At 54.2% G+C, this 23,045-nt stretch overlaps 3 protein-coding genes across 5 annotated transcripts; 2 read left to right on the forward strand and 1 right to left on the reverse strand.

The window, feature by feature from the left end:
• Positions 1-1,037: 1,037 nt before the first annotated feature.
• On the forward strand, positions 1,038-9,977 carry ENKD1 (enkurin domain containing 1). 3 transcript variants are annotated; one of them, XM_084294422.1, is made up of 11 exons: positions 1,039-1,082; positions 2,074-2,136; positions 2,675-2,793; positions 3,337-3,384; positions 4,575-4,675; positions 4,988-5,212; positions 6,088-6,260; positions 7,050-7,211; positions 7,552-7,721; positions 8,503-8,639; positions 9,156-9,977. In XM_084294422.1, the coding sequence occupies exons 5-11, from the start codon at positions 4,591-4,593 to the stop codon at positions 9,314-9,316; spliced, it is 1,113 nt and encodes a 370-aa protein (XP_084150548.1). In that variant the 5' UTR covers positions 1,039-1,082; positions 2,074-2,136; positions 2,675-2,793; positions 3,337-3,384; positions 4,575-4,590; the 3' UTR covers positions 9,317-9,977. The 3 variants fall into 3 exon arrangements, with proteins under 3 accessions (XP_084150547.1, XP_084150549.1, XP_084150548.1); XM_084294421.1 differs by lacking the exon at positions 2,675-2,793 and having other exon boundaries at positions 1,038-1,082; XM_084294423.1 differs by lacking the exons at positions 2,675-2,793; positions 4,988-5,212 and having other exon boundaries at positions 1,038-1,082.
• Positions 9,978-11,580: 1,603 nt separating this feature from the next.
• PARD6A (par-6 family cell polarity regulator alpha) lies at positions 11,581-15,912 on the reverse strand (the record flags this gene model as incomplete). The annotated part of the gene is made up of 3 exons (XM_084294868.1): positions 11,581-12,368; positions 15,025-15,247; positions 15,850-15,912. 3 exons carry the CDS (start codon positions 15,910-15,912, stop codon positions 11,581-11,583), a joined length of 1,074 nt encoding a protein of 357 aa, XP_084150994.1.
• A 1,077-nt stretch (positions 15,913-16,989) lies between these two features.
• On the forward strand, positions 16,990-22,902 carry HERPUD1 (homocysteine inducible ER protein with ubiquitin like domain 1; the record flags this gene model as incomplete). The annotated part of the gene is made up of 8 exons (XM_084294563.1): positions 16,990-17,127; positions 17,348-17,425; positions 17,511-17,585; positions 18,578-18,699; positions 19,026-19,148; positions 19,776-20,123; positions 21,225-21,330; positions 21,920-22,902. The coding sequence occupies 8 exons, from the start codon at positions 16,990-16,992 to the stop codon at positions 22,088-22,090; spliced, it is 1,161 nt and encodes a 386-aa protein (XP_084150689.1). The 3' UTR covers positions 22,091-22,902.
• Positions 22,903-23,045: the final 143 nt, after the last annotated feature.

Below are 23,045 nucleotides of genomic sequence, written 5' to 3' on the forward strand. Positions count from 1 at the left end.
GATGCCTCCAGGCTCACGGCCTCTGCTCTGCTGCCCCGCAGGGCTGCCCACCGCGGCTGGAGGCTCCATCACGGACACCAACCAGCATCTGTGTGGAGACCAACGTCTGTAAAAACTCACCCCAATCTGTGGTGCTCTGTGGTGCCCGCCACACAGGCCTCTTGTAGGGATGAGCTGGATGTCCTGACACATTAAGGACCGTCCCTTTCTTCTCTAGCCTCCTTCCTGAATTAACTCCTGGTTTACCTTTTAAACAGCCAGACAATCTCCGTTTTGTCATTTCCACGGATTGTCCGTGACCCTGAGAGGCAGCAGGCGCTATCACCTGCCCTGATGAGCAGTGCACCTCAACAGTGCCCCTCGCCACTGCTCCTGCCTGCTCCCTCTGCCATTTCCAGCCACAAAATCCCACATGAGCAGCCCCATGCCCAGAAGGCAGCACAGGGAGGAGCAGTGCAGGCGATGGCTGGGACCTCGGAAGGTGGCAGAAGCCAGTTGTCAGTGTTTTAAGCCATGGTAACCCATGAGCAGTGGTAATTGAGGCCCATCCTTCTTGTGAAGTCTCACCCGAGCCCTGGGCTTGGCTTGGCTCTGGATTTGGTTTTGAAGGTGCCAGTTGGGAAAGAGATTCTGGAAGGCACCGGGGGGGCCGTTACACCCTGCGGGGACACAACAGCTGCCCGCATAAACCAAGAGGTGGAAAAAACAGACGGGGATGAGGCAGAGCTGGGCTGAGCAGGCTGGCTGCGGCAGTCCCAGGTGGCAGAACAAGAGATGGCGTCGGGATTTGTGTGCTGGGAGGTTCAGGACCCCAGGGACACTGCAGGGCTGGGAGGTGGGGGTCTGCGACAGCCCCAAGCTGGGCTCCACCGAGCCTGAACACATCAGCAGCAAAACCATGGAAGGGAAGCTCTCCAGCCACCAAAAAGCACGGGAAAGCTGTGATTATGGGGGAGCACATCCCCGCCACGCAGCCTGCCCTCCTGAGGCACCAAAGCCGCCCCCGGGTCCCTCCCGGCCCGCCCCTGCCGGCGGAAGCGGCCGTTGCCGGGATGGCGGCGGCTCCGTGCGGCCCGGGCCGGGTGCGTGCGGCCGGGAGGGGCCCGGGGGCGGCGGGGAGCGGCGTGGAGAGGCCCCGGGGCCCCGGGGCGGGTGTGCAGCCGGGGAGCCGCTCGGCTGAGGCACCGGGAGCGGCTCCGGGGAAGCCCCCGGGGGGTGCCTGGCGGCCCCGGAGCGCTGCGGGTTTGCCACGCTCCGGGGGTGGGTGCTGGGGCTGCGCGGTTCCCGCTGCGCCCTTCCCTCGTGTGTGGGGGACAAAAAGGGCCAAAAAGTGGTTTTCTGGGCTGCCCAGGTGTTGTGCAGAGGAGGTTGGTCTCGTGGCATGAGGCCCCCGTTGCATGGCGAGTGGCAGTACCTGGCCCCCTTTGTTTTCAGAGACGGGTTTGGAGACCTGCGGGTGGGGTGGAACTGGTTGTTAACTGAGGGAGCTGTGTTGGGAATAGCATTAAAAGGGGAGAATTAATCTTTCCCCTTGCAATTCGCAGCGAGTAGCAAGGGGAAGGTGTTGGCACAGACCTGGGTAGGCTTACGGGACATAAATGTACATTAAGCATCGCCTGGCCTCCAGGGGTGGGGGAAGCTGCCCAGTTCAACCCTGCCCTTCTCTTCTGTCTTCGTTTCCCTTTTTCCCCTTCATGTCAAATACGTTCATGCTGGGTGCTGGACCTGCTCATCCTGGAAGCAAGGAAAGGCTTCGACCCTTGGCTGAAGGAGGGGCAAATTCAGTCCCTCTTACTCTGAAGTGTTTGCTCCTGTGACCACATTTCCTGACCCCTTGTTTTACCTTGGAGTTCCTGTGCTAGGTATCTGCTCAGGGCTGTGTGCCACTGGTTTTAGCACAGCCTTGGGGCCCGGAGGTCATTCCAGTGTTTCTGTCCATTTCAGCCAGAAGTGGATGGAGGAAATAAACAGCCAAGAGCAGCTGAATTGAGGCTAGCCCTTTGATTTATTTCTGACAAATTGCTCTGCTTATCACAGTTCATTGAGGGATTTTTCTTTCTGTCCTTTTTGCAGAGGTGACTTGTAGAAGCATCAAGCTGGTTTCAGCTCTGCGTGTGGCAGGAGCTTCCTGGCCAGGTGAGTACCCACTGAGCTCTTGAACTCTCTGAGAAGAGGTAGGGCTGGAGACTGCATTTTCCTGACTCCCAGGTCAGGATTAAGTTGTAGTCCTGGAGGGAAAGGGAGGGAAGCCAGCTGGGCTCAGACAGGATGAGTAAGGAATGCTGTATTCGCTTGGTTACTTTGGAAACTGGTGACACCTCCTCTGTAGCCATGCTGACTTCAGGTGAGCCCTGTGGCTAGGAGCAGCGTTGCTGCTTCCCTGGCTTGCTCTGCAGTCTGGCACTGGGTTAAGAAGTTGCACTCACGAATTTGTTTACCTGGACTTAATTGGACTGAGTTTGTGGAGTCTGCCTACATTCCCGAGAGGCCCTAGCCTGTGTAGAGGCTCTAAATAGTGTCTTTCTAGTGGCAACAGGTCAGATATTTTTGCTGTTTCAGTTTCCAACACACTGATAGGGATGCTTTTCTGCGTGCAAATCAGTTTGGCTGAGCCAGCTGTCAGGTCACAGCTAAAAAGGATTGGTCCTGTTTTGTCCTCTGTGTTCATACGTAGATGTTCCTGCTGCTTCCCTTGTGCTTGCCCCAGTGCTTCTCTGATCCCCTTGTGGAGGCAACAGCCAGCTTACATTTGGGCAGAAGTAAAACAGACCGAAAACTAAAACAGCAAAAGAAGTGAGTTGTTTTTGCAGGTGTAGTGAGTTAAGTCGGCTCAGCTCAGGACCATCTCAGCTACAAGAGATGAAGCAAAAGGGTGGGAGCAGCAGTGGAGGAGGTCTGCACATCCCCTGCTGGCAGAGGGAGCTGCTTGGTTCTCAGCTCTGTTCGGATGTGCCCATGGTCAGCAGGAGCAGGGCAGCCACATAGAAAGTCTGTGCTTGGGAGCTGGAGGCTTGGCTGCTTTGTCCTGGGGCCAGGTGACACGGATGCTGGTGGCTTGTGTCCTGCATGGGTGGGTGCGCTGGAGGTGCCTGGATGGGCAAAACACTTGCTATTGTAATAAGGCTGTCTGATCTTGCAAGATCCAAATCCAGAGGCGATGTGACTTGCAAATCAGGGAGTGGGTGTCATTTGCAAATTCCCTGCAGCAGGGCAGGGTGCTGTTGGGATGTGAAATGTGACTTGTTTTAAGGTATAAATGAGCCTTCCATCCCCCACCTCCCATCAGCTTGCCTTTCCGCCTTCAATCCCCCGCACTAATTGTCTGCTCTGTTACAGGTCCTGATTCCAGTCTGTCATTCTGTGTGTAAATCACTGTGTTTGAAGGTGAGTTCAGATCGAGATCAGATGTGAGTTTCAAGGCCAGTAGTTATTCTGGAGTAATCTCTTGGTAAACAGATCCTCTAGAATGAGAGAGCCTGTTCTGGCTTAGTTGGATTCATTTTAAAGGATATTAAACAATCAGAAAACAATTTTTTATTGCAGTCTGAGAGTCTGTGTCTGAAGCTCTTCAGAAATAGCTTTTCCAGCGTAGCTGGGCACAAACAAGCCACTGGACATGCTTACTGGTGTGCAGTAGTCAGCATTGCTTACATTGCCTCTGCAGTTGTGTCTGGCAGATAAGTAATAGCTTTTTGCTAATGGGTCTCATGTCAACAAGGGTGATTTAACAGGGAAGACGGCAGTGCATTAGTTGCTATGACTCAGGCTCACTCAGCCTTGTACTGATCATTTATTGGTTTATAAATTAAACTGAAGATGCTGTGTCCCATCAGTGCTGGCATGCTGAGGATACTAAATAGGGGCTCTTTCAGCGGAGTTGTCTCTGAAATCTTTAAATTACTGTCTCAGGAGTCAGGCTCTGCAGGCTGTAACCCCAGCTCTTACAGCAATGACTCCAGTCAAGCTGACATGGCTCCTGTCAAAATTGTGGCATGACTCCAATGACTTATTGAGCTCTAGTGGCATCATCCAAAACACCATCAGCCTGTGCCTGTCCGTGCAGCATCTCAATTTGAATCCTCATATTCTGAGCAAGGAGCAAGTCCCTCAAGTTTATCTTCTACAGGGAAAAGGGGCTATCTGAAAGATCTCAGTGGGCAAGGAAATAGGTGTTGGCTGCTGCCTGCCAATCTACCTTGTGTTTGGTGTGCACTAAAGGCACACGGGGCAGTTAGAAGAGCTTGGCTCATGCTTGTGTATGTATATCAGATTGTCCTGTATAGAAGAGCAGTCAGGAGAGATTTTCCATGCTGAAGATACCGGTGTTACAACAACCACAGACATTTCAGGATCAATGCTGGTTAGTCCCACGATAGTGACAGTGCTGCTCTATCCCTTGCCTCACATGCATGGAGTCCGTTTGGGGTTGTTTTCTACTTGCAGGTCATCTGTGCAGCTGGGTTTGAGCTGTCTAAGGGAGGTCAGAAATTCACATATAGATTAAATGCAGCTTTGCAGTGGCTCCATGAGCCCTCTTCAGATCCATTCTCAGTGACGGTTGGTTTCTGTTGCAGAGACAGAGAGAGCAGAATGTGTGAAGGGCCATCCAAGATTTCTGGGCCCATTCCTCCAGATCCTACACTCTTTCCAAGCTGCTATAGACGCCCTTTCTCAGGTGAGTCCTCAAGTGCTGTGTTATGGATGTGCATTTTTGGACTTTAGCATGATGCAGCTTGCCCATTTTCTGTCCTTATTCTTTATTGTGTTCAATAGTCTTGGCCTCTAACCCACACCAATGCAAGGTGCTTCTGCTGCCTCACCAGTGAAAGTGAGGTGCTCTGTGCAGCTGGTTGAGAGATGGGAAAACATGAGGCAGGGTTGGAGGGGGACCTTCAGCATTGCTTGCAGGCTGCAGTTGAAGAAAAACATGAGGTAAAATCCTGATAATCTGCTTCTCTCCTTCCCTCTCCTCCTTCTTTCTGCGTAGCTCGAGGGAGGCTGGAAGGAAATGCTCAGAAACTGGATTTTAACTCTGCCCCCCTGGACCTAGCTCTCAACTCACATCATGCTTTGAGCAGTGCCCGCCAGCTCCAGCCAGCCCCTCGCATTCGGCCCAGTGGAAAGGATTTTCTGGAGAAGGGGCAGAAGGGGACGCTCAGCCTCCTGCTGCAGCTCGAGGGGCTCTCTCTTGGTGGGGGGCTGCCAGTGAAGAGTAAGTACAGCCGAGCCCTTGCTGGCATGACCTGCACTTGGAGCCAGGGATGATGCACCAGGGATTTGGGTGGATTCCTCAGCTCTGCTGCCCAAGGAGAGCTCGAGCTTCACAGGGCCAGTCACCTTATCTCCTGGTACCCCTGGGCCATTGCCTGTGCTGCCGTGGCCTCCCTCAGTCCAGCCTGGCCAAGGTCTGCAGTGGGAAGAAGGGCTGCAGGCAGACACTGTTTAATTTGGACTGAGCAGCCAGTCGTGGATGAGAGACTGCTGAGAGATGCTAGAAACAAATCCATATTTCCTAGTTTGTTACTAGCAAACTTTGCTGCTAGTTTGCTACTAGCTGGTTTTGAAATCTCAGTGTATGGAATATGTTTAGCCCAGGGAATTCCTTGTTACTGAAGCCAGGCAGGATTCAGGAAGATGGCTCATACATGTGGCTACTGAGGACGCAAAAGGGGTTCCCTTCTCCAGCGAAAACACCTAGAGTAAATTCAGAGGTCCAGAAAGGAGGTAAAGCTGAGCGCTGGCTGTCACTTAATTGGCTTCGTGTCCTGGTGCTGCCCCAAGCTCTACCTGGTGCCAGCGTGGTGTTTGCCAGCTGGTGGCTACCGCAAGTGCTGTGCCAAAACGGGAGGGGAATGCAAGAGGATTTGGTTGGGCCAGTTGAGATCTTCCCAGAACAGGGTCAGCACAGGAGCTGTGTCTAACACTGGAAAAATGCACAGATTGTCTAGTCTGCAGGAAGGGGGAGAGCTTGTTGTTTCTGCGGGCAGCTTTGGAGATGGAGCTGTCAGCTCTGGTGCCATGCTCCAAGAGTCCATATACACTGGCAGTGTTTGAGGGCTGAAGGCTGCATCTCCCCTTGCTGTGCAGGGAAAGAGTCCAAGGATCATGAGAAGGAAAATGTGAGGCGAATAAAGGAGATTCAGAAGAAGTGCAAAGAGAAGGAGCGAGCCCGGGAGCACAGCCAGCCCAAGCCTGTGAAAGCTCTGTGGAAATCCCAGAAATATGAGAATGTGGAGTCAAAGGTGAAGGCCAGACTGCAGGTGGGTACCCAATGAGCTCTTTTTATGGAGGTGGGATGTCGTCTTCTGGGAGTTCAAGTTCTCTACTGCTGCCAGCAAGGGAGACTGGCGTGTCTCTCTCTCATGGTTTTGGCTGGGATAGAGTTGATTTTCTTCATAGAGGCTTGTATGGTGCTGTGTTTTGGATCTTTGGTGAAAACAGTGGTGATAACACACGAATGCTTTTAGCTATTGCTGAGCAGTGCTTATACAGAGACTTTTCTGCTTCTTGTGCTGCCTGGCCAGCAAGGGGGCTGGGAGTGCATAAGAAGCTGAGAGGGCACACAGCCGGGACAGCTGACCCCGGCTGGCCAGAGGGATGTCCCACACCATGTGGCATCATGATCAGCAATAAAAGCTGGGATAGAGAAGGTGGGGGTGATGGTGTTTTTCTTCCCAAGGAAAGATAATGTGTGATGATCCCTGCTTTACTGGAAGTGGCTGAACACCTGCCTGCTGATGGGAAGTAGCAAATTAATTCCTTGTTTTGCTTTGCTTGTGTGTGTGGCTTTCTAGTAAAATGTATTTATCTCAACCCATGAGTTCTTGCACTTCTACCATTCTGGATTTGTTGCCATAAGCAGCCTGGTTTGGCCTTTGCTGGCTGTGATTCGTGTACGGATTGCCTTCTCCCAAGAGCTTCTGCCAAATTGTGGAAGGAAGAGCATGTTATCAGTTGTCAACCGGAAACTCATGGCTGAGCTTGTGGTTGACCACAGCAACTTTGCTCCAGCCTCCCTCCAGTAGCTTGTCTCTTCTCGCCTTTCCCAGGAGAGCTCCCCGCCTCCAAATCCAGAGACTTTGAAGTTCCTGAGGGCGTATTCTCGCTGTGGCCCTGGAATCAAGCCATGCAGACCACTTTCCCCAGACCTTGCCAGAATGAAAGCAGGTGCAGGCACAGAGGCTCCGGAGGCACTCGGTGCTGAAACCAAGGTGAGTTGCGAGCTACCTATGGGCTCCCAGGGGTTTCTGTCACTTGTGCAGTGCTCCTGCTTTGTACACTTCATGTGGGGTCAGCTTTAGGACTTCAAAAAGGCGTTGTTTAGGTTTTGGGTTTTTTTTTGGTGCCTGCCTTCTCAAACCATGGCCATAGCTACTGCCTGTCCATGGCTCTGCCTCCTGAGATGGCACAGACAGGGTGTGGCCATCCTGTAGTTTAGCATCTCATGCAAGTGATTCTGTGATACCTGTTTGCTTTCTCCCTTATGGGGACAAGGGCAGCTCCCTGTGTGTGCTGAGCCAGCTTCTGCTGCCTCCCCCTTTCTCCTTTCAGCTGCAGGTGGAGGGCAGCAGCATCGACTTCATTAAGCACAACGCCCGCAATGCCAAGCGGGCCCCGCTGCGGCGCTCCCAGTCCCTGCAGGCGATGGCTGAGCTGCTGGAACAGAGGCACCGGGAGCAGGAGGAGTACAACGCCAAGCAAAAGGGCCACGTCCCCCAGTAGTATGTATGCCCCTGGCTGGTCTGTGAGACTTCCTGCCATGAGCCCACCTCCCAGTTTCTGTGTGGACAGAGGCCTGGGGACCAGGGACCATTCTCTCGCCATATGCTGGCAGTGCGATTGATTATGGCCTGGGGGAATAAATACAAAACTTTCTGAATTTTTCATTTAACAAGTATCCCGTGGCCGATGTGACTGGACTTGGAAAGAATTTTGTCTCCTTCTTCTTTGCTGGTAACTTGCTGGCCACTGGTACAATGATGCTAACTTGGATGCTCTGTGTGCTCTGAGAAATGTGCTCCTGCCCCTTTGCAGGCCTTGCTTCACGTCATCTTCAGTGTTAAAGGGTTGTTTTCAGAGGCAGATAGTTTGGTTTGCTTTGCAAGCATTCATCCTGCCTTGGACCCAGAGTCTAAGGAGCAACCAAGTAGTGACTTTCAGTTCTGGGGCCCCCAATACCTCCTGGGTGACCCTTTTTTAGGACTGGCCCCTGTAGGAGCCCTATGGTTGTTGGCTGTGTCTGCCCTTCTCTGCCAGCATCCACTTTGTCCAACTTCATTCCATCATTGGCCCACGGGTGTTTTGATAGGACTCCATGTTCGGGACCAGGAGCGAGGAGCAGAAGCCCTGAGCATATTCCAGCAGAGGGGTGTGGGTGCTGCCAGCCTTTGCTTTGCTAGTCCTCTGGCAGCAACACGGAGACCAGCGGGGTTCAAAGGGCTCGATCCTTGGGCAGTCGTTCTTGCCAGATGTGCTGACGTGGGCTTTCATTTGCCTTGACAGCCTGCTGGAGAGGAAGGAGCTGTGGCGCAGACAGATGGAGGAGCAGCTGCGAAGCCTGCCGGATCCTGACACGCCACCTGGCCACACCATGATGCCGGAGGGCCAGCGGCTGGAGACGCTCAGCAACCTGAAGCAGAGTAAGAGGAAAAGAAGCGGGGATTCCAGCTCAGGAAAATAGTTAGGATTAGGGGAAAGCAGAGTTCTGGGGTGCTGGCTTGCCACCTGATTTCCTGCCACTTGGAGAGATGCTGAAATAAGGCACATTTCTGGGATTGATCTGTGTGTGTGGAAGGAGCCATCTCCTTCAGCTTGGTGGGAAGTGCAGGTTACAAGGCTGGCTCCCTGGAGCAGGCTTGGCCCAGGGGACCTCAGCTTAGGGTTTCTATTGCTGTTAAAATGAAAGAAAAGTTTTGTTGGAAGGCCGGAGACCTTCAGAGGTCTCTAGGCCAACCCTTGCTCAAAGCAGGGGTTTCTCAGAACTGTGGCTTTGGTCCTCATCCAGTTGTTTTTTGAAGCCAGGGATGGGTGTTCTCTCAAGGTCTTTGTTCCACTGCTGCCACTGTTTCATGACTGAAAATGAGGGTATAGCATTAGGAAAAAGACAAATTCCTTTCCTCTTCCACTCATCCAGATTTATTTATTTTTCTTTCCAGGCCAGGAGCAGCTGATAAAGGACCTGGTGATGCTGCCAGTGCGTGCAGACACCCTCAGCATTCAGAAGAGGCGGGTAGAGCTTGAGAGGAAGCTCTCCCAGATAGAGGAGGCCCTCAAAATTTTTTCAAGGCCCAAGGTCTTCATCAAGCTGGACTCCTGAGCTGTTGGGGCTAGGTGTGTTGTGCTGCTCTGTGCAAGCATCCTTCGTCCCTGGGACTCCCCTGAGAGTTTGGGAGGGAAGGAGAAAAACACAGGTTCAGGACTTAGGGCCCACAGGGGTGCCCATACTGTGTTGAAATGTGGTTGACACCTCTTGCTCTTGCTTCCAGTGCTGTGTCTCTGCCAGGAAAAAGGGAGGGAGATGAGCTCATTTGCTCTGTTGTGCAGCGTGGAGGAACAGTTGCCTCTGTGCTGCTTGACTTCTCACAGAGATCAGCTGTCTGCTCTGAATCCGTGGCACATATCTCATCACCTCTTCTTTTCCCATCTCTATAAACTCATAGGAGGTCTCCCATGCTCTGCAGTTTATTGTCCCTCTCTTCCTCTGAGGTCATGGCTCATTCTGGGCACTTGCAGACTTGGCTGCACAGAGCAGCCCAACCAGCAGAGCCTTGCACTGCGTGGCTGCCACGTGTACCCAGGGCCTCTGTGCTGACCCATCCCCAGCACGCAGCCCGTGCCTCTGCACTCTCTGACCTGCTGGATGCGCTCAGCAGCTCAAAGACAGCCAAGAGGAACAAAACTCCAGTCCCTCTTACCCATGAAGAGCTGGAGTGGCAGCAGGACGATCTGGTAGGGTGTCTGGAGAAATTTTTGCTGTCTGTGGGGCAGGAGGTGCTCCAATAAAGCATTGGTTTCCCTCCGCTGGTGTGTGTGCAGCTCCCAGTGGGCTCAGCAGAGCCTGAGGGGTGGTGATGGGCGGCAGAAACCAGCAGCATGGATGTGGTAAAATCAGGGGGAGGCCTCCTCACCCTCACCATCCACTGCCCCATGGGGAGATCAGCAGGCCTATGCGGGGATCCTGCTGCATGAAGCGTAGGAAGATTTGGGGTAGAAGGGATTGCTGGAGGGCTCTAGTCCACCTCCTTCCCCAGGAAGGGACAGCTCCAAGGGTGCGGGCCTTGTCCAGCTGGGTTTGGAACATCCCCAGCCATGGGGTTGCCACCACCACTGCAGGGGGTGGGGAGTGAATGCTGTATGCAGCTGCCTTGTTGCAGGGGGTGGCTCGATCCCTGAGCAGGATTTGGGGCTTGTTGGGGCAGTGGGATGTTGCAGGGCAGCCTTGCCCTGTGTCCGCAGCCCTGCAGAGCCCTGGGCTGTCGGGGCTGTTGCTTCTGCCAAGCCCCAAGAAAGCTTTCAGCGCCTGGGGGCTGGAGGAGGCAGGGTGCCAGCTGGAAAATGGCCTCGTGCTCCCATGGGGCTGCTCCTCAGGGCATCGCTGCCGCGAGGCTGAGCTGGCTGGATGAGGGCTGTGCTTAAAGCAGCCCTGGCCCTGCTGTGGGTAGCCCAGGGGCCGTGTGTGCCAGCCCCTGTGCACTTCCCTGCTGTAAACAAGCCTGGCCTAACCAGCTCTGCTGTCTGGCTTGCTGTCTTGCCCGTCTAGGGCCTTGCTCAGTGGCCACAGGGAGCTGCTTCCAGCTCAGCCCTCGCAATCCCAGGGCGCTGAAGGTCCTCCTCCTCCTCCTCCTCCTCCTCCCTAGCTGCTGCTAGACCAACACAGCAGCTTCCCCACAGCATCCCCAACATGGCTGGGGCCTCCTGAGCTCGGGGCTGGAGGAGGATGGAGCTGTGCCATCCCCCACAGTAATTACTGGGGCTGGGGGCGACCCATGTCCCTGCAGGCATCACCAGGGGACAGTGAGGGGACAAGGTGGGGATGTGGCCGCAGCAGGCTGGGAGGACCAGGTGAGGAGGACCAGCGGGACAGAGGGGCGCAGGGAGGTGATGTGCCCCAGCGTCCTTCCAAAACTCCCCACCATGGCCCTTGCCAGGGCCACCCAAGCAGCAGCAATGCCACAGCGCATACCAGGAGGTTCTGTAGGGTTATTGCTGTCCTGGAGGGGGGAGCAGCACCTCAGGGTGTTTGGGGCCTGGTGCTGACCCCTGCGGAGACGCCAACGATGGACAAGCGAGGTGCTTTCTATAAAAGGTTTTACTGTCCGTTGCAATATATTACTCAGTGATGCGTATTCTGATAAAACAAATAAAAAACCCACTCCTTCAGAAGAAGTGGGGTGGGAGGCGGGGTGCTCAGGTAGGGAGCACCCGGCGGGAGCAGCTGCTGCCGTGGGGACCCAGGGCAGGGGCAGAGGGCAGGGGCAGCCCCACTCAGCCCCCGCCATCCCCCAGGTGCCCACAACCAGTCCGGCCGTGCCAAAACCCGGCCGGCTTTGTAAGGGGCAGCACGGGAGCACGGCCCCGTGGCTATAGGGTGAGCAGGGTGCCGTCCTCCCGCACGCTGCCCCGGCCGGGGCTGCCGTCGTGGCTGCCCAGGGACTGCAGGGAGCCCTGCGAGCTGTGTGGGGACGGGCTGGGCAGCAGGGGTCCGTCCGCGGGGCCCCCGTTGGGGCAGCCCCCGGGGATGTAGTGTGGCGCGCTGTCGCTCTCGATGACCAGGTCGCCCTCCTCGTCGCTTTCGGCCGTGCTGTAGTTGCTCAGGTACTGCGAGGCCGGGCTGGGGGTTTGCTGGCTGGGGGTGCTGTCCGTCGACATGCCCGAGCTGCCCGAGGCCTTGCTGCTGCGGATGACGTTGTTGCGCTGGTTGGCCGGCTTGACGGTGATGATGAGGTTGTGGCTGTTGGCCACCATCATGTCCGTCACCTGGTCCAGGGACTTGCCGGCCACGTCGATGCCGTTGACCTCCAGGATCTCATCGCTCACCGCCAGCAGCCCCGTGCTCTCCGCCAAGCCGCCCTTCACCAGGCGGGAGATGAAGATGCCGGGCACCTTCTCCACCCCTTGCGGGGCCACGCGCACGCTGACGCCGTCGCGGATGTAGAAGCCCAGCGGCTTGTCGGAGCCGTGCTTGTGGAGCCGCACGCGGCGGTGTGTCTCTGGCAGGATGTCCACGTCGATGATGGAGGAGATCTGACGGAAATCCTGAGGCATGCCGATGAGGAGGTGAGGCTTGGCCCGGTAGTGCGCGGGGCGCAGCAGGCCCTTCTTCTTCCGCTGCAGGGAGTTGGAGGCGAAGACGCCGGCATCGGACTCCGCTGCGGGAAACAAAGGGGACGTAGTAAGGCAGTGCCCGGCCAGCTGGCACCGTGACCTCCTGGGGACACAGGTAACCGCATGTCCTTGGCCCCAGGTGCCTGAGGAATGGGCAGGAGAAGCTCCCTGCTCCCCTCTCACCAGTTTTTACCCCCCCCAGATCGTTGCCCCCGGCTCTTCCCACAGCTTGTCTCCTCCAGGCCCGTCTCCTCTCCCGGGATTACCCAGCGTACACACAGCCGGGATTAGTGGGATCGAGGCAGTGATTCAGCCTTAATCACGCTTTAAGGCAAACTCTGCAGCTTAACACTGGAGCTGCTGGCTCTAACAGCCCAGGAGCTGGTGCCCTGCCCTGGTTTGGCTTTGGGGAGAGGGAAGCCAGGCGTCAGCTCTCCCAGTATGACCGGGGGATGTGACAGCATCCAAGTCCCCTGTCCTTGTTGGAACCACAACGCTCTCTCTTGTTTCATCACCACCAGACAGGGGTTGGCTCCATCCCCCTCAACCATGCCCTACATGACCACCCTGTGGGTCCCAGCTCCACCACGTCCCCCCTTGGCCATGTCCTGTGGGTGCCAGGGAACATCCCCTGGGCCCTCTCTGGTTTCTCCCCATCCATTTTCATGGGGCAGCCCAGATCTGCATGCTGCGTTGCCAGCACGTCCCTCCAGCTCTGCTCAGGGGGTGACAGCATCCTCAAGCTGCTGGCCACGCTCTTCCTCCTCGCCAGGCCCATGAAATGCTTCATTTGCCAGGAGAGCAATTGCTGGCTTGGATTCAGCCTGGCCCCAGCAGCACCCACCCCAGCCAAGCAGCCCCAGCCCACGGCGGTGGCCAGCACTGCAGCAAAGCACCCCGCTCCAAAACCATCTCCAGAAGGTGCTAATGGGAACAGAGAGCCTGGCCCCGGTGACACAGCAAGGGGAAGGGAGCAGAAACCCCGTGCCACCCAGGTGCAGCACCCACGGAGGGGGGTACCATGCCCCAGGTGCCCCCCAGCAGCACCCAGACCCCGTTCCAGCCACACGGGCACTGGGGACACCCCGCACCCAGGGGACACGGGGTTTCTCCCAGGACAAGCCAGCCTGCCAGGGCTCCTGGGTTATAAATATCTCACTGCCTGGCTTATTTTTAGCTCGGGGAAGGGCGGCGGAGGCTTTCCCACAGCTATTTCAGCATGCAGCTCCTCTCCGAGGGGTGCGGAGCAGCCACACCGGGCAGGTCAGCACCCTGCAGGCAAGCCCTGGGGACGCGCTGGGCTGTGTCCTGCCCTTCCAGCCCGCCCCGGGCCATGCCTAGCCGGGGAGGGGAGCTGTCCCCAGCCAGGCTGACGGCACTGCTGGGACATCTCCACCACCTCTGCGCGTGAGTCTGGCCCAGGAGGCACCCGAAGGGGTGACGGCTCTCTTGCAGCGTTTGCTTTTTGAGCCCCTGCTGCGGGACTGGCTGCTCCCGAGCCCCCCAGCGTGCACACACACACATACACGTATGTGCACACGCGTGTGCATGCTTCCCACACTCAACATGTGAAAGAGGCTCTGCAGCCGCCTTCCCCACCAACCTGGACTGGTTTGACTACAGCCCAGCCCTGGGATGACCTGGATCCATTTTAAATCAGCTGTGACTCACCCGGGGCTTGCTCCCAGCCTCTCCACATCCCTCCCGCAGCCCCTCTGCCGCGGGCACAGCCGGGAGCCAGAGCCTGTGGCACTGCCTCCCTGCCCTCCTCATCGCACTGCCCATGGTGCATGGCCACGGACACCCGCTCCCTGCACTGTGCCAGCTCAGCATGCTCACCCACAGACCCTCACGGACTTTTCCCAGCAGGAGAGGCAGCTCTGGAAGAGGAGTGATGCTCCCACGGAGCACCCCATGGGCTCTGCTCCAACCCAGTCACCAGCCTGGATGGCCTCTGCTGGCCGCGTGCCATATTGCCGTGTGGGAAACAAGTTTAGGGCATCCACCACCAGCAAGGGTCCAAGAAAACCCGGCTCAGCGGCAGGGGCAGGCTGCTGAGACCCAGCACAGCGTCACCCCTCGCCCAGGGGCTTTGCACCAGCAGCATGAGCGAGAGCCAGCGGGGTGCTCCAGGCGCTGCGCCAGGGACGCGGGGACTTTTGGAGCAGGCTCCACCTTCGTGCACTTCTGCTTAATGCTAAAAAGCCTCGGTGCTATTAACTGAGCAGGACGGGACCTCACAAGGAGGGCTTGTGTCCGTCTCCCTGGCAAAGAGGTGACATACCCGAGGCATTTGTCACCGGGAGGCTCTCCAGGTGTGCGCTCCTGCAGCCAGGAAGGGGGCGAGCCCCTTCCCCTTGCAAAGCCCCCGGTGGTGCCCCAAGAGCCCTGACAACACATTGGTTCCCCACCTTGGGGCAGGGAGACGGATGGGCTCCGGCAGCAGCTGCTGTGTTTTCAGGGAGCCCGCCCAAGCCCAGCTGGAAATGCAACCTCAAAGGGGCAAAGCACAAGGATCCCTTTGCGGTCCGGGCTGGGTGGCAGCGGTGTCACCTCCTCCCGAGCCATCCACCAAAGCAGTGGCAGGAGGGAACAGAGCCAGCCCCGTGGCCAGCACGAGAACCATGGGCTGCCGTTCGCCCTGCTCATCTCTTTTCACGGAGGGGACGGATCCAGCGCCCTTCTCCGGCTGCTACTGACCCTTTTTCTGGATGATGACCCTGAGGAGGGGGTTGGCGGAGGACAGGGCCTTGTGGTAGTTGTCGTCATTGTTGATGGGCAGCAGGTCGCCGTGCACGTCCGTGTAGCCCAGCAGCACGTCCACGCGGGGGATCTGGTGCACGCTCTGCAGCAGGCGGTAGAAGTCCTGGAAGGTGCCCACGCTGGAGCGCTTGATGGCGAAACGGCGAAACTCGGCGTCGAACTGTGGGGCAGGAGGAGGAAGAGGAGGGAAAGGCGCTCGCAGGCTGGAGGAAGGCTCAGCGGGACCCTCCGCCTGTCATTAACGGGGCGCTAATTTGGGGACAGGGCAATGGCAGAGCCCCTATCGCCACGGGGGGACCGGGACACCGGGAGGCCGTGCCCGTGACATGTGTGCTGCTGTAGCACACCGCGAGCAGCAGCGTTAATTAATTACCGCCTCCTTTGGTCACGACAAACGAGAAGCCGATTAATTAAGGGAGGCAGCGGGAGGGATGGCCCCGCACCTGCGGGACGGGGGCACCGGGGGGAGGAAAGCACCGGGGCTGCGGGACCGGCTGCGCCCGGCAAAGCCCCGCGATGCGGCGGGACCGGGGGACCCGGGCGCGTCCCGGGGATGCTCCCACCGCCTGCACCGGCGGCTCCGGCCCCGCACGGGGATTCCGCGGCGGCCGCGCCGCTGCAGCACCGGGAGCATCACGGCCGGGCTCCCGCACCGCCACCCGCTGCGCGCTGCTGCCCCCAACGCGCGGCACCAGCACCAACAACACCGGTACCGGCACCGGCAGCAGCAGCAGCAGTACCGGCACCGGTACTGGCGCTTACCTTGCTCTTGACCTCGATGACGGGCTCCGCGGAGCGCGCCGGGGTGCGGTGGTGCTTGGCCATGCTGCGCCGCCACCGCTCCCGCGGCCACGGGGGGATTTTCAGCGGCCGTGACGTCAGCCGGCAGCCGGCCGGGCGGCGCCGCGCCATTGGCCGAGGCGGGGCGCGGGGGCGGGGCGCGGCGCGCGGCCGGGGCGGGGGGAGCGGGGCGCTGACAACGTCGCCATGGCAACGGCACGGGGCACGGGGCGAGGCCCGGACCCGGACCCGGGCCCGGGGAGAGGGGCCCCGGGGGGTGGGGGTCCCGGCCCCGTGAGCCCGGCCCCGTGCCCCCAGAGCTGCCCCCCGTTGATCTTTGCCCCCGCACGGCCCCCTCGGGCACCGCTCCGGTAATTAATTGGCGATTTCAGCCCCCGGTTTGACTCTGAGCTTGACTTTTATTTATTTATTCATTCATTCATTCATTTATTCATTTATTCATTCATTTATTCATTTATTTATTCACTTATTTATTTATCTATTTGCTTATTTATTCATTTATTTATCCCTATTTGTTATCAGGCTACCCGCGCTGAGGTCAGGCGGCTAATCCCGGTGACCGCAGGGCTGACGTTGACGCAGCCGCCCGGTGACGGAGGCCGCTCGGCCGCCCTCCAGCTCGGATTTAGGGGCTAAACCGGAGCTAATTGCCGGGAGCTCATTGAGGTAAAGGCCGCGCGCCGGCCGCGCTCCCGTCCCGAGCGCTGCCCCTGCACCCGCGGCCACGGAGCAAGCCCCGAGATGAGGCGGCGGGGCCGGGGCCGGTGCTCGTTGGCGCTCCGGGAGCCGCCGCCTTTCCCCTCCTTGGAGGCGCACGGAGCCCCCCGGCCCCGCTCCGTGCCCCCGGGGCCCTCGCCCCGGTCTCGCCCCCACGGCCCCGCCGCGCGCCCCCCACGGGCGGGGAGGGGAGGGGCGGGAGGAGCGGTCGCCATGGCAACGCGGCGCTCCGCCCCCTCCTCTCCCTCCCATTGGCCCACGTGTCCTCCTCTCCCCTCTTCTCAGCCAATCGACTGCGGCCAACGAGCCGGGGAAGGAGGGCGGGGCGAGGCGGGAGGGTATAAAAGGGGCGGGCGGCGGCGGGCGCCGCCTTAGGTGCGCGTCATGGCGGAGCGGCCGAGGGTCTCGCTGCTGGTGCGCAGCCCCGCGCGGCGCCACCCCGACCTGCGCCTCAGCGCCGAGCCCGCGTGGACCGTGCGGCGCCTCAAGGCCGAGCTGCGCCGCATCGTGCCCGGGGAGCCGGTGAGGGTCTGAGGGCCGTGGGGGGGGGGAGGACGCTCGGCTGACGCAAGGCCCGGGCGCGGTTGCGGCGGGCCCTGCTCCCGTCAGGGCCCTGCGGTGACCGGGGCCGGCCCCTGTTAATTGTTAACGCCGCGGGGGTGCTGCTGGCGTGGGGCTGCGGTCAGCGGCTTCCAGCTCGGCCGAGCAAAAAAATGATCTTGTTTTTCCTTCTTATTCCAAGCCCGAGGAGGAGCAGAAGCTGATTTATTGTGGGAAGCTGCTGCTCGATCACCAGCATCTCGAGGACTTCCTGCCAAAGGTACAAAAATATTTTATTTTTTGCTGCGCTGAGGTGTGCCAAGTGTGTCACAAGAGATTCAATTTTCCATGTACTTATTTTTTAGCAGGAGGAGTTGCATGCTCTTCATTTGGTGTACAACCTCAAGGCTCCCGTGAATGTGCAAGAAACCAGTTCAGAGGTACTAAGCTAATGCCCTGCTTTGAGTCTCTGGCTGTATAAGTTTGTTGATATTGCAGGTGTTTCCTGCTAATGCGTTGGCAGTATTGCTGGTGATTAGATTGGTTTCGAGTGTGAGAATGTATTTGGATTAAGCTCAAAAATAACCTGTGGTTTGTTGGTAAAGATCAGGATTGCACCTGTTAAGAAATGTCTCAATTGTAGTCTAGCTGTAACAATAGTGCTTAGAGGGAAACTGCTTTTTGGTAAACTCTGTTTTGTTAAGTAGAATGTGACCTGTCATATCCTGGTCTCTTGTAAGGAGGCTTTTCATGGGCAGAAGATATAGTTAATAGAAATAGAATTAATAGAAACAGAAAATAGTTCTGATTGCTCTATTAATGTGTGGGGAAGGAAGACTGTTAGTTGAAGACACTCTTAACTGTTCATGACTCTTCCTATAGAGGAAGGTCAAGATAAACATTAGTAATTGATCTGAGTACTTGGAGTCTTAAGTGCAAATGTGGAAACTTATTTTTATTTTCAAGTATCTTGAAGTGTTTGTTGCCCAATATAGACATTTGAACTTACCTTACCCATGTTTGGAGCTTGCCAGTTGTGAGTCACCCTTTGTCTGAATATTACACAGATGTATCACTGCAGAACAGCTCTTGAATTACATCTGTGTACAGCAAATGTGTAAGCAAGCAGAAACTCTAGTAGCTAAAATTGAAGTGCACTTCTTCAGTGCACTTCTGACAGTTTTTTTTCCAGTTCTTTAATCCCCAGAGGGGACTTGACTGTTGGCAAAAACCGAAAATACACAGTAATACACAGTAAATACGGTATTGCAATGGCACCTGGAGGCACCTGGTGCAGAAAGTGCATGAACTGCGTAACGGTGCTTCTAAATTAAGAGCTGTGTTCGGTGTGAGGTAGCCTTTTTGCATAAGATGTTAATAGTAATTCATCACTAGAATAGTAATTCATCACTAACTGTGTTGATGTCTCTAGGTTAAAACTGGTCAGCCAAGGCTAATGTCAGAAGCTAGTCAAGAACCAGCTGCATCTTCCTCAGATGGCGGAAGACAGAGATGTTCTTCGGGTGGACAGGCTTCAGCGGAAGCCAATACTAGGTGAATACATCACTAAGATCTTTAAAACATTGACCTTTCTGGGGCGGACTAGCCCCTTAATGCCATGTCTCAAGGCAAGGACAATGGAACATAGGCCAAAGGTCATCAGGGTGTATAAGCTTTAGTGGGCATGGAAGAAGTCAAAGGAAAATGCCCTACTGTTAGATGGAAATCTTCCTTTTATTCATTTGGGTAGAGAGAGATGGCTATAATGCATGAGGAAGAATTCATTTTGTTTCAGTGCATGAAATGGTAAAAGCTATTTACACGTGTCCTGTAATAACTGTCTCGTGCAGTATTTGTTAACAAGTGTTTCTTTTGAACAGACCTGAAACACCTCTGAATCCTTTCCAGACTGTGGCCCCAGGGTTTTCTGCTTATACGACCTATAGCATGCTTCAGATGTCCTGGCTTCAGCAGATTTATGCAAGACAATATTACATGCAATAGTAAGTCTTTGTGAAGCTACTAGTAAAAAACAGAAACTGTAATACAAGGAAATGGAGAACTTCTTGTAGTCCTTCCTCTTTTGGTTTAGTATGGTCAGACTTTTTCTGTTGTACTTTGCACTCTGTGGTGTGGAAATGCAGCTCTGTCATCTGGTGCTTGGCTTATTCTTTAGGCTAGTGATTTGAATCTTGCAAATGGCAGATCTCTGCCTGCCTTCACTGGGAGCAGGCATCTCTAGAGTAAATCTAATTCTGCTGATAAGCCTTAGCTCCTTACAAACTTTTTTGACATTTTAAATTATCCTCCAAACTGGAAATCCTTGGCGCATGTAAGACAATCGTGGCAGCCTTCCAGAATACTTCAGATTGCTCCAGAAAATTTTCTTTTGAAGTGTTGAAGTTGCTAAAGTGAAGGTGTGTGGTTTGATTTGAAGTCGTCTTGTAACTGTTTGTCATAGGCAGAGCCCAAACTTGTGTTTTTAACCCATGGAGTCTCTGTACTTACTTGCCACTTTTGTGTGACCTGACTTTGTAGTTCTGTACTCTGAAGATGGACAAGCTTTCGGTGTCTGTTTCACACAATGGGATTTGAGTTAAGCCTTACTCTTTCTGCTTTCTGGTTTTCAGTTTGGCCTCCACTGCTGCATCTGCTGACCAGTCTCACCCACGACGTTCTCAGGAGATACCAGTGGCACAAGTGACACCCCCAGCTCCTCTCCCAGATCCGTTTCCTGCACAAAATCAACCTGGAAACCAGAATGCTGCTCCACAGGTTAATGCAGCAGCCAACCAGAACTTAAGGATGAATGCCCAAGGGGGGCCCCTCATGGAAGAAGAGGAGGAGGGTGGCAATCGGGATTGGTTGGACTGGCTCTACTCTGCAACGCTGTTCTATGTTTTTGTCAACATCATCTATTTCTACTCCAGTATCAGCAGATTCCTCCTGGTTATGGGCGGCACTGTGCTGATGTATCTGTAAGTGCATGGTGTTGATCTCTAGCATTGTCAGAAATGTTTCAGAGAAGTGCTGTGCTCTGCAGGGTGGTGTGAGCTTTCTGGTCTTTGAGCCTAGAGAACTCTTACACCTAGAGAAGATGAACTGCATGTCTCATCCTGGTGTTTAGCAACAATACAACTTCGGCCTATGGGTTCCAAGAAGAATGAATAGGTGGTAGTGGAGCCTCTCGCCCCTCTTCTGTACTATAGCTGTTGTAGTTGACTTGCCTTTTTAGAAAACTGTTGGAAACAAAGAAAAGGTTTTTCTGCTGTGTTGCGTTTCAGAAGAAAAGACAAAAGCAAATGAAATTCAGTGCCCTAAGTTGCTTTTGAGCCTCTAGAGGGGGAAGAAACTTGGGATAAATCTTTTACAAGTAAAATAAAGATAACAGGCCCTCTGAAATGTTTGGGATGTCTGAGAGATGATCTGTCCCCCTTGTACATTTTTACCACCAGTGAGACAAGCGATCTAGACCTACAGGCAGGATTTCAGAGGCCTATCAGTTGAGACTGGAGCAGATCAAATGCTCAGCTCTTCCAATCTGTATGCAGGTTTGGAGGGGGAAGATGGATTGCAACATTACAAGTCCTTAAATTTACTGTTGATAATCCTAAAATGCAACTTTAAACAACTTAGTTTGGGTTACAAGCTATAGTCACTGTAGAGATGCTAATTTTTTAAGTGGGTCTGCATGGCCTGCTGTGTTTTGGTAAGATGGTGCCATTTCTCCTGTTCTTTGTGCCCTTTAGGATCAGAGAAGGTACCCAGGGGTACACATAACGTGTTAAGATGCAGGTTCCAGTTCTGTACCTGTAGCAGCATCTTCCAGCAGGCTTAGTCCTGATTAAACCTAGGTGTAGTTCTGCTTATTTTGAATGCTAGCAGGTGTTCAGCTGTGTCATCCTATTCCATGGCTTGCCTGCTATTAGGAGACTTTAAAATATTTCCCAGGTCAGGGCAAAAATGTTGAATTTGCTGTCTGCAGTGATTAGAGCAGTCAGGTGTTACTGAACTGTCTTGGTGTAACAGGAAGGAGTAGTGGTTAGCCACTATTAATACAAATGTGTTGGCTTCCCCAGGCATCATGTTGGATGGTTTCCATTTAGACAGCGACCGGTTCAGCCCCTCCCAGATAACGTTCCTCCTCAAGCTGCTGTAAACCAGGACCAGAACAATAACTTACAGGTATCGTCTTCTGCTTTTTTTCTAAAATAGCAACATAGAAACCCTGTGAAGTTTCACTTCTAGTTTTGTAATTACAATTTAGTACTAAAAATGACTAACTTTTGTGGAGAAGCATCTTCTGTGGCTGAATAGTTGCCAGCGTGCTGCTTTTGGTGTAGTTCATTCTACAGAATATTGCAGGCTGCATGCTGTTTTCTAGTTACTTGTTTTTTGGGGTGTTATGGTGGAAAATGGCCTGCCAAAGACCATGCGAATTCTGTAACTGGAGACTGATGGCACATGAGTCCTACATTTACGGTTGACACTTGTGGCTGATGTCACTGTTCACAAAGATGTAAATGCATACATAGTTCACCTGATCTGGTGCTTGTGTCTGTCCCAAGCAGTCCTCCTGGACATACAGCATGAGTTAGCTGCAGCATAGTGTGCAGCTTGCTCTTCTGACTTTGTGGTTGTTGGGAGATACTTTGGTACAGAAGTACTGCATGGGTCTCATATTCTGACAGTGAAATACATGTAACAACTGTGCTGGCTACCTGATTCTTCTAATGCATTTCTGCAACGACTTACTGAATATTCTCTATTTCAGCAGGGAGGAAATGTGGACAGAGCAGATGACAATGAAGCGGCACCTGATGAGGGCCAAGCTTTACCAGAACTGCAGCAGGCCAACCCTTCGTTTATGAGCACAGCATGGGTTTTTTTCAAGACTTTCTTTGCATCCCTCCTTCCAGAAGGGCCTAGGGTGACCCGCAATTGACACCTGCCTGCTTGTCTGAAATGTCATTGGGCTTTAGTCTCCCTGAGTGAAATGGATAAGAACTCCGGCACAAGTGCAAATGTGTGGCATTTCTCTGGCCTTCACTGATGAATCAAACTTCTCCAAGAAGCCTTAAGTTGTGGCACAGAGATGAGATGATTCTTCTCATTCCAAAGAACTTTCTGTAGCATTTAGTAGAAACCTACATAGAAGCTTGGCATTGTAAACTTGTGCACTAAATGCACAGGCTCTAAGCAGGTGTGCGAAAATGTTAGGGAAGCAAATTGCTTCTTCTGTGCAATGTGATTCCTGTTGGAATGTTTCAAATGCTATTTAAATTACACTGAGTGTAGTATCTTGAAACAAATTGCTAGATATGCATTAGCAGGTTTTTAGGAAGAATCTATTGTTAAATTGCTTCAACAATATTTTAAACTTCATGTAAATATTTTCCTATGAAAGATGTATTGTGCAATTTCCTTGGCAAAGTGGGGGGACTGTGAGACAGTGACCTCCTGATAAGCAATTATTTCAGTGGAGCTGCAGTCTAAATACTAAGCTGCCAAATTCAGATACTTTAATCTTGAGACGTAATTATCCCCTACTTCCAAATCATGGGAGAAGAGTAAGTGCATTCAACTTTATTTAGCAAGAACTTATGCAAGATGTAAGCGTACCGTTTTCAGATGTAAAGTTAAAGCAGTCTAAAACCTATGTTCAACTTAGTTGGCTCTGGAATGAAAAATGAATCTTTTGTATTTGATTTTCCTTTTGATTTCTGATATGGTTAAGGGCTTTGATTCAATAAAAAATTGCAGGCACGTCTGTACTTGTATATGCTCATTGTGGGCTCTTTTTATTGAAAAACGATTAATTAATTAAGGTAAAAATATGCTTGCAGAAATGTCAACTCCTTAGCTGTGTTCAGCAGCCTTCAGTACTCATTGCCCTGGAT

This window comes from Netta rufina, assembly GCF_964035555.1.
Source record: "Netta rufina genome assembly, chromosome: 13".
NCBI lineage: Eukaryota > Metazoa > Chordata > Aves > Anseriformes > Anatidae > Netta > Netta rufina.

Bases quoted from the DNA above. Each gene is read 5' to 3' on its own strand.
- ENKD1 (XM_084294421.1), top strand. From the start codon at position 4,591: ATGTGTGAAGGGCCATCCAAGATTTCTGGGCCCATTCCTCCAGATCCT. The intron at 5,213-6,087 runs GTAAGTACAGCC...CTTGCTGTGCAG, and splicing joins TGGGGGGCTGCCAGTGAAGA to GGAAAGAGTCCAAGGATCAT. The intron at 6,261-7,049 runs GTGGGTACCCAA...CGCCTTTCCCAG, and splicing joins AGGTGAAGGCCAGACTGCAG to GAGAGCTCCCCGCCTCCAAA.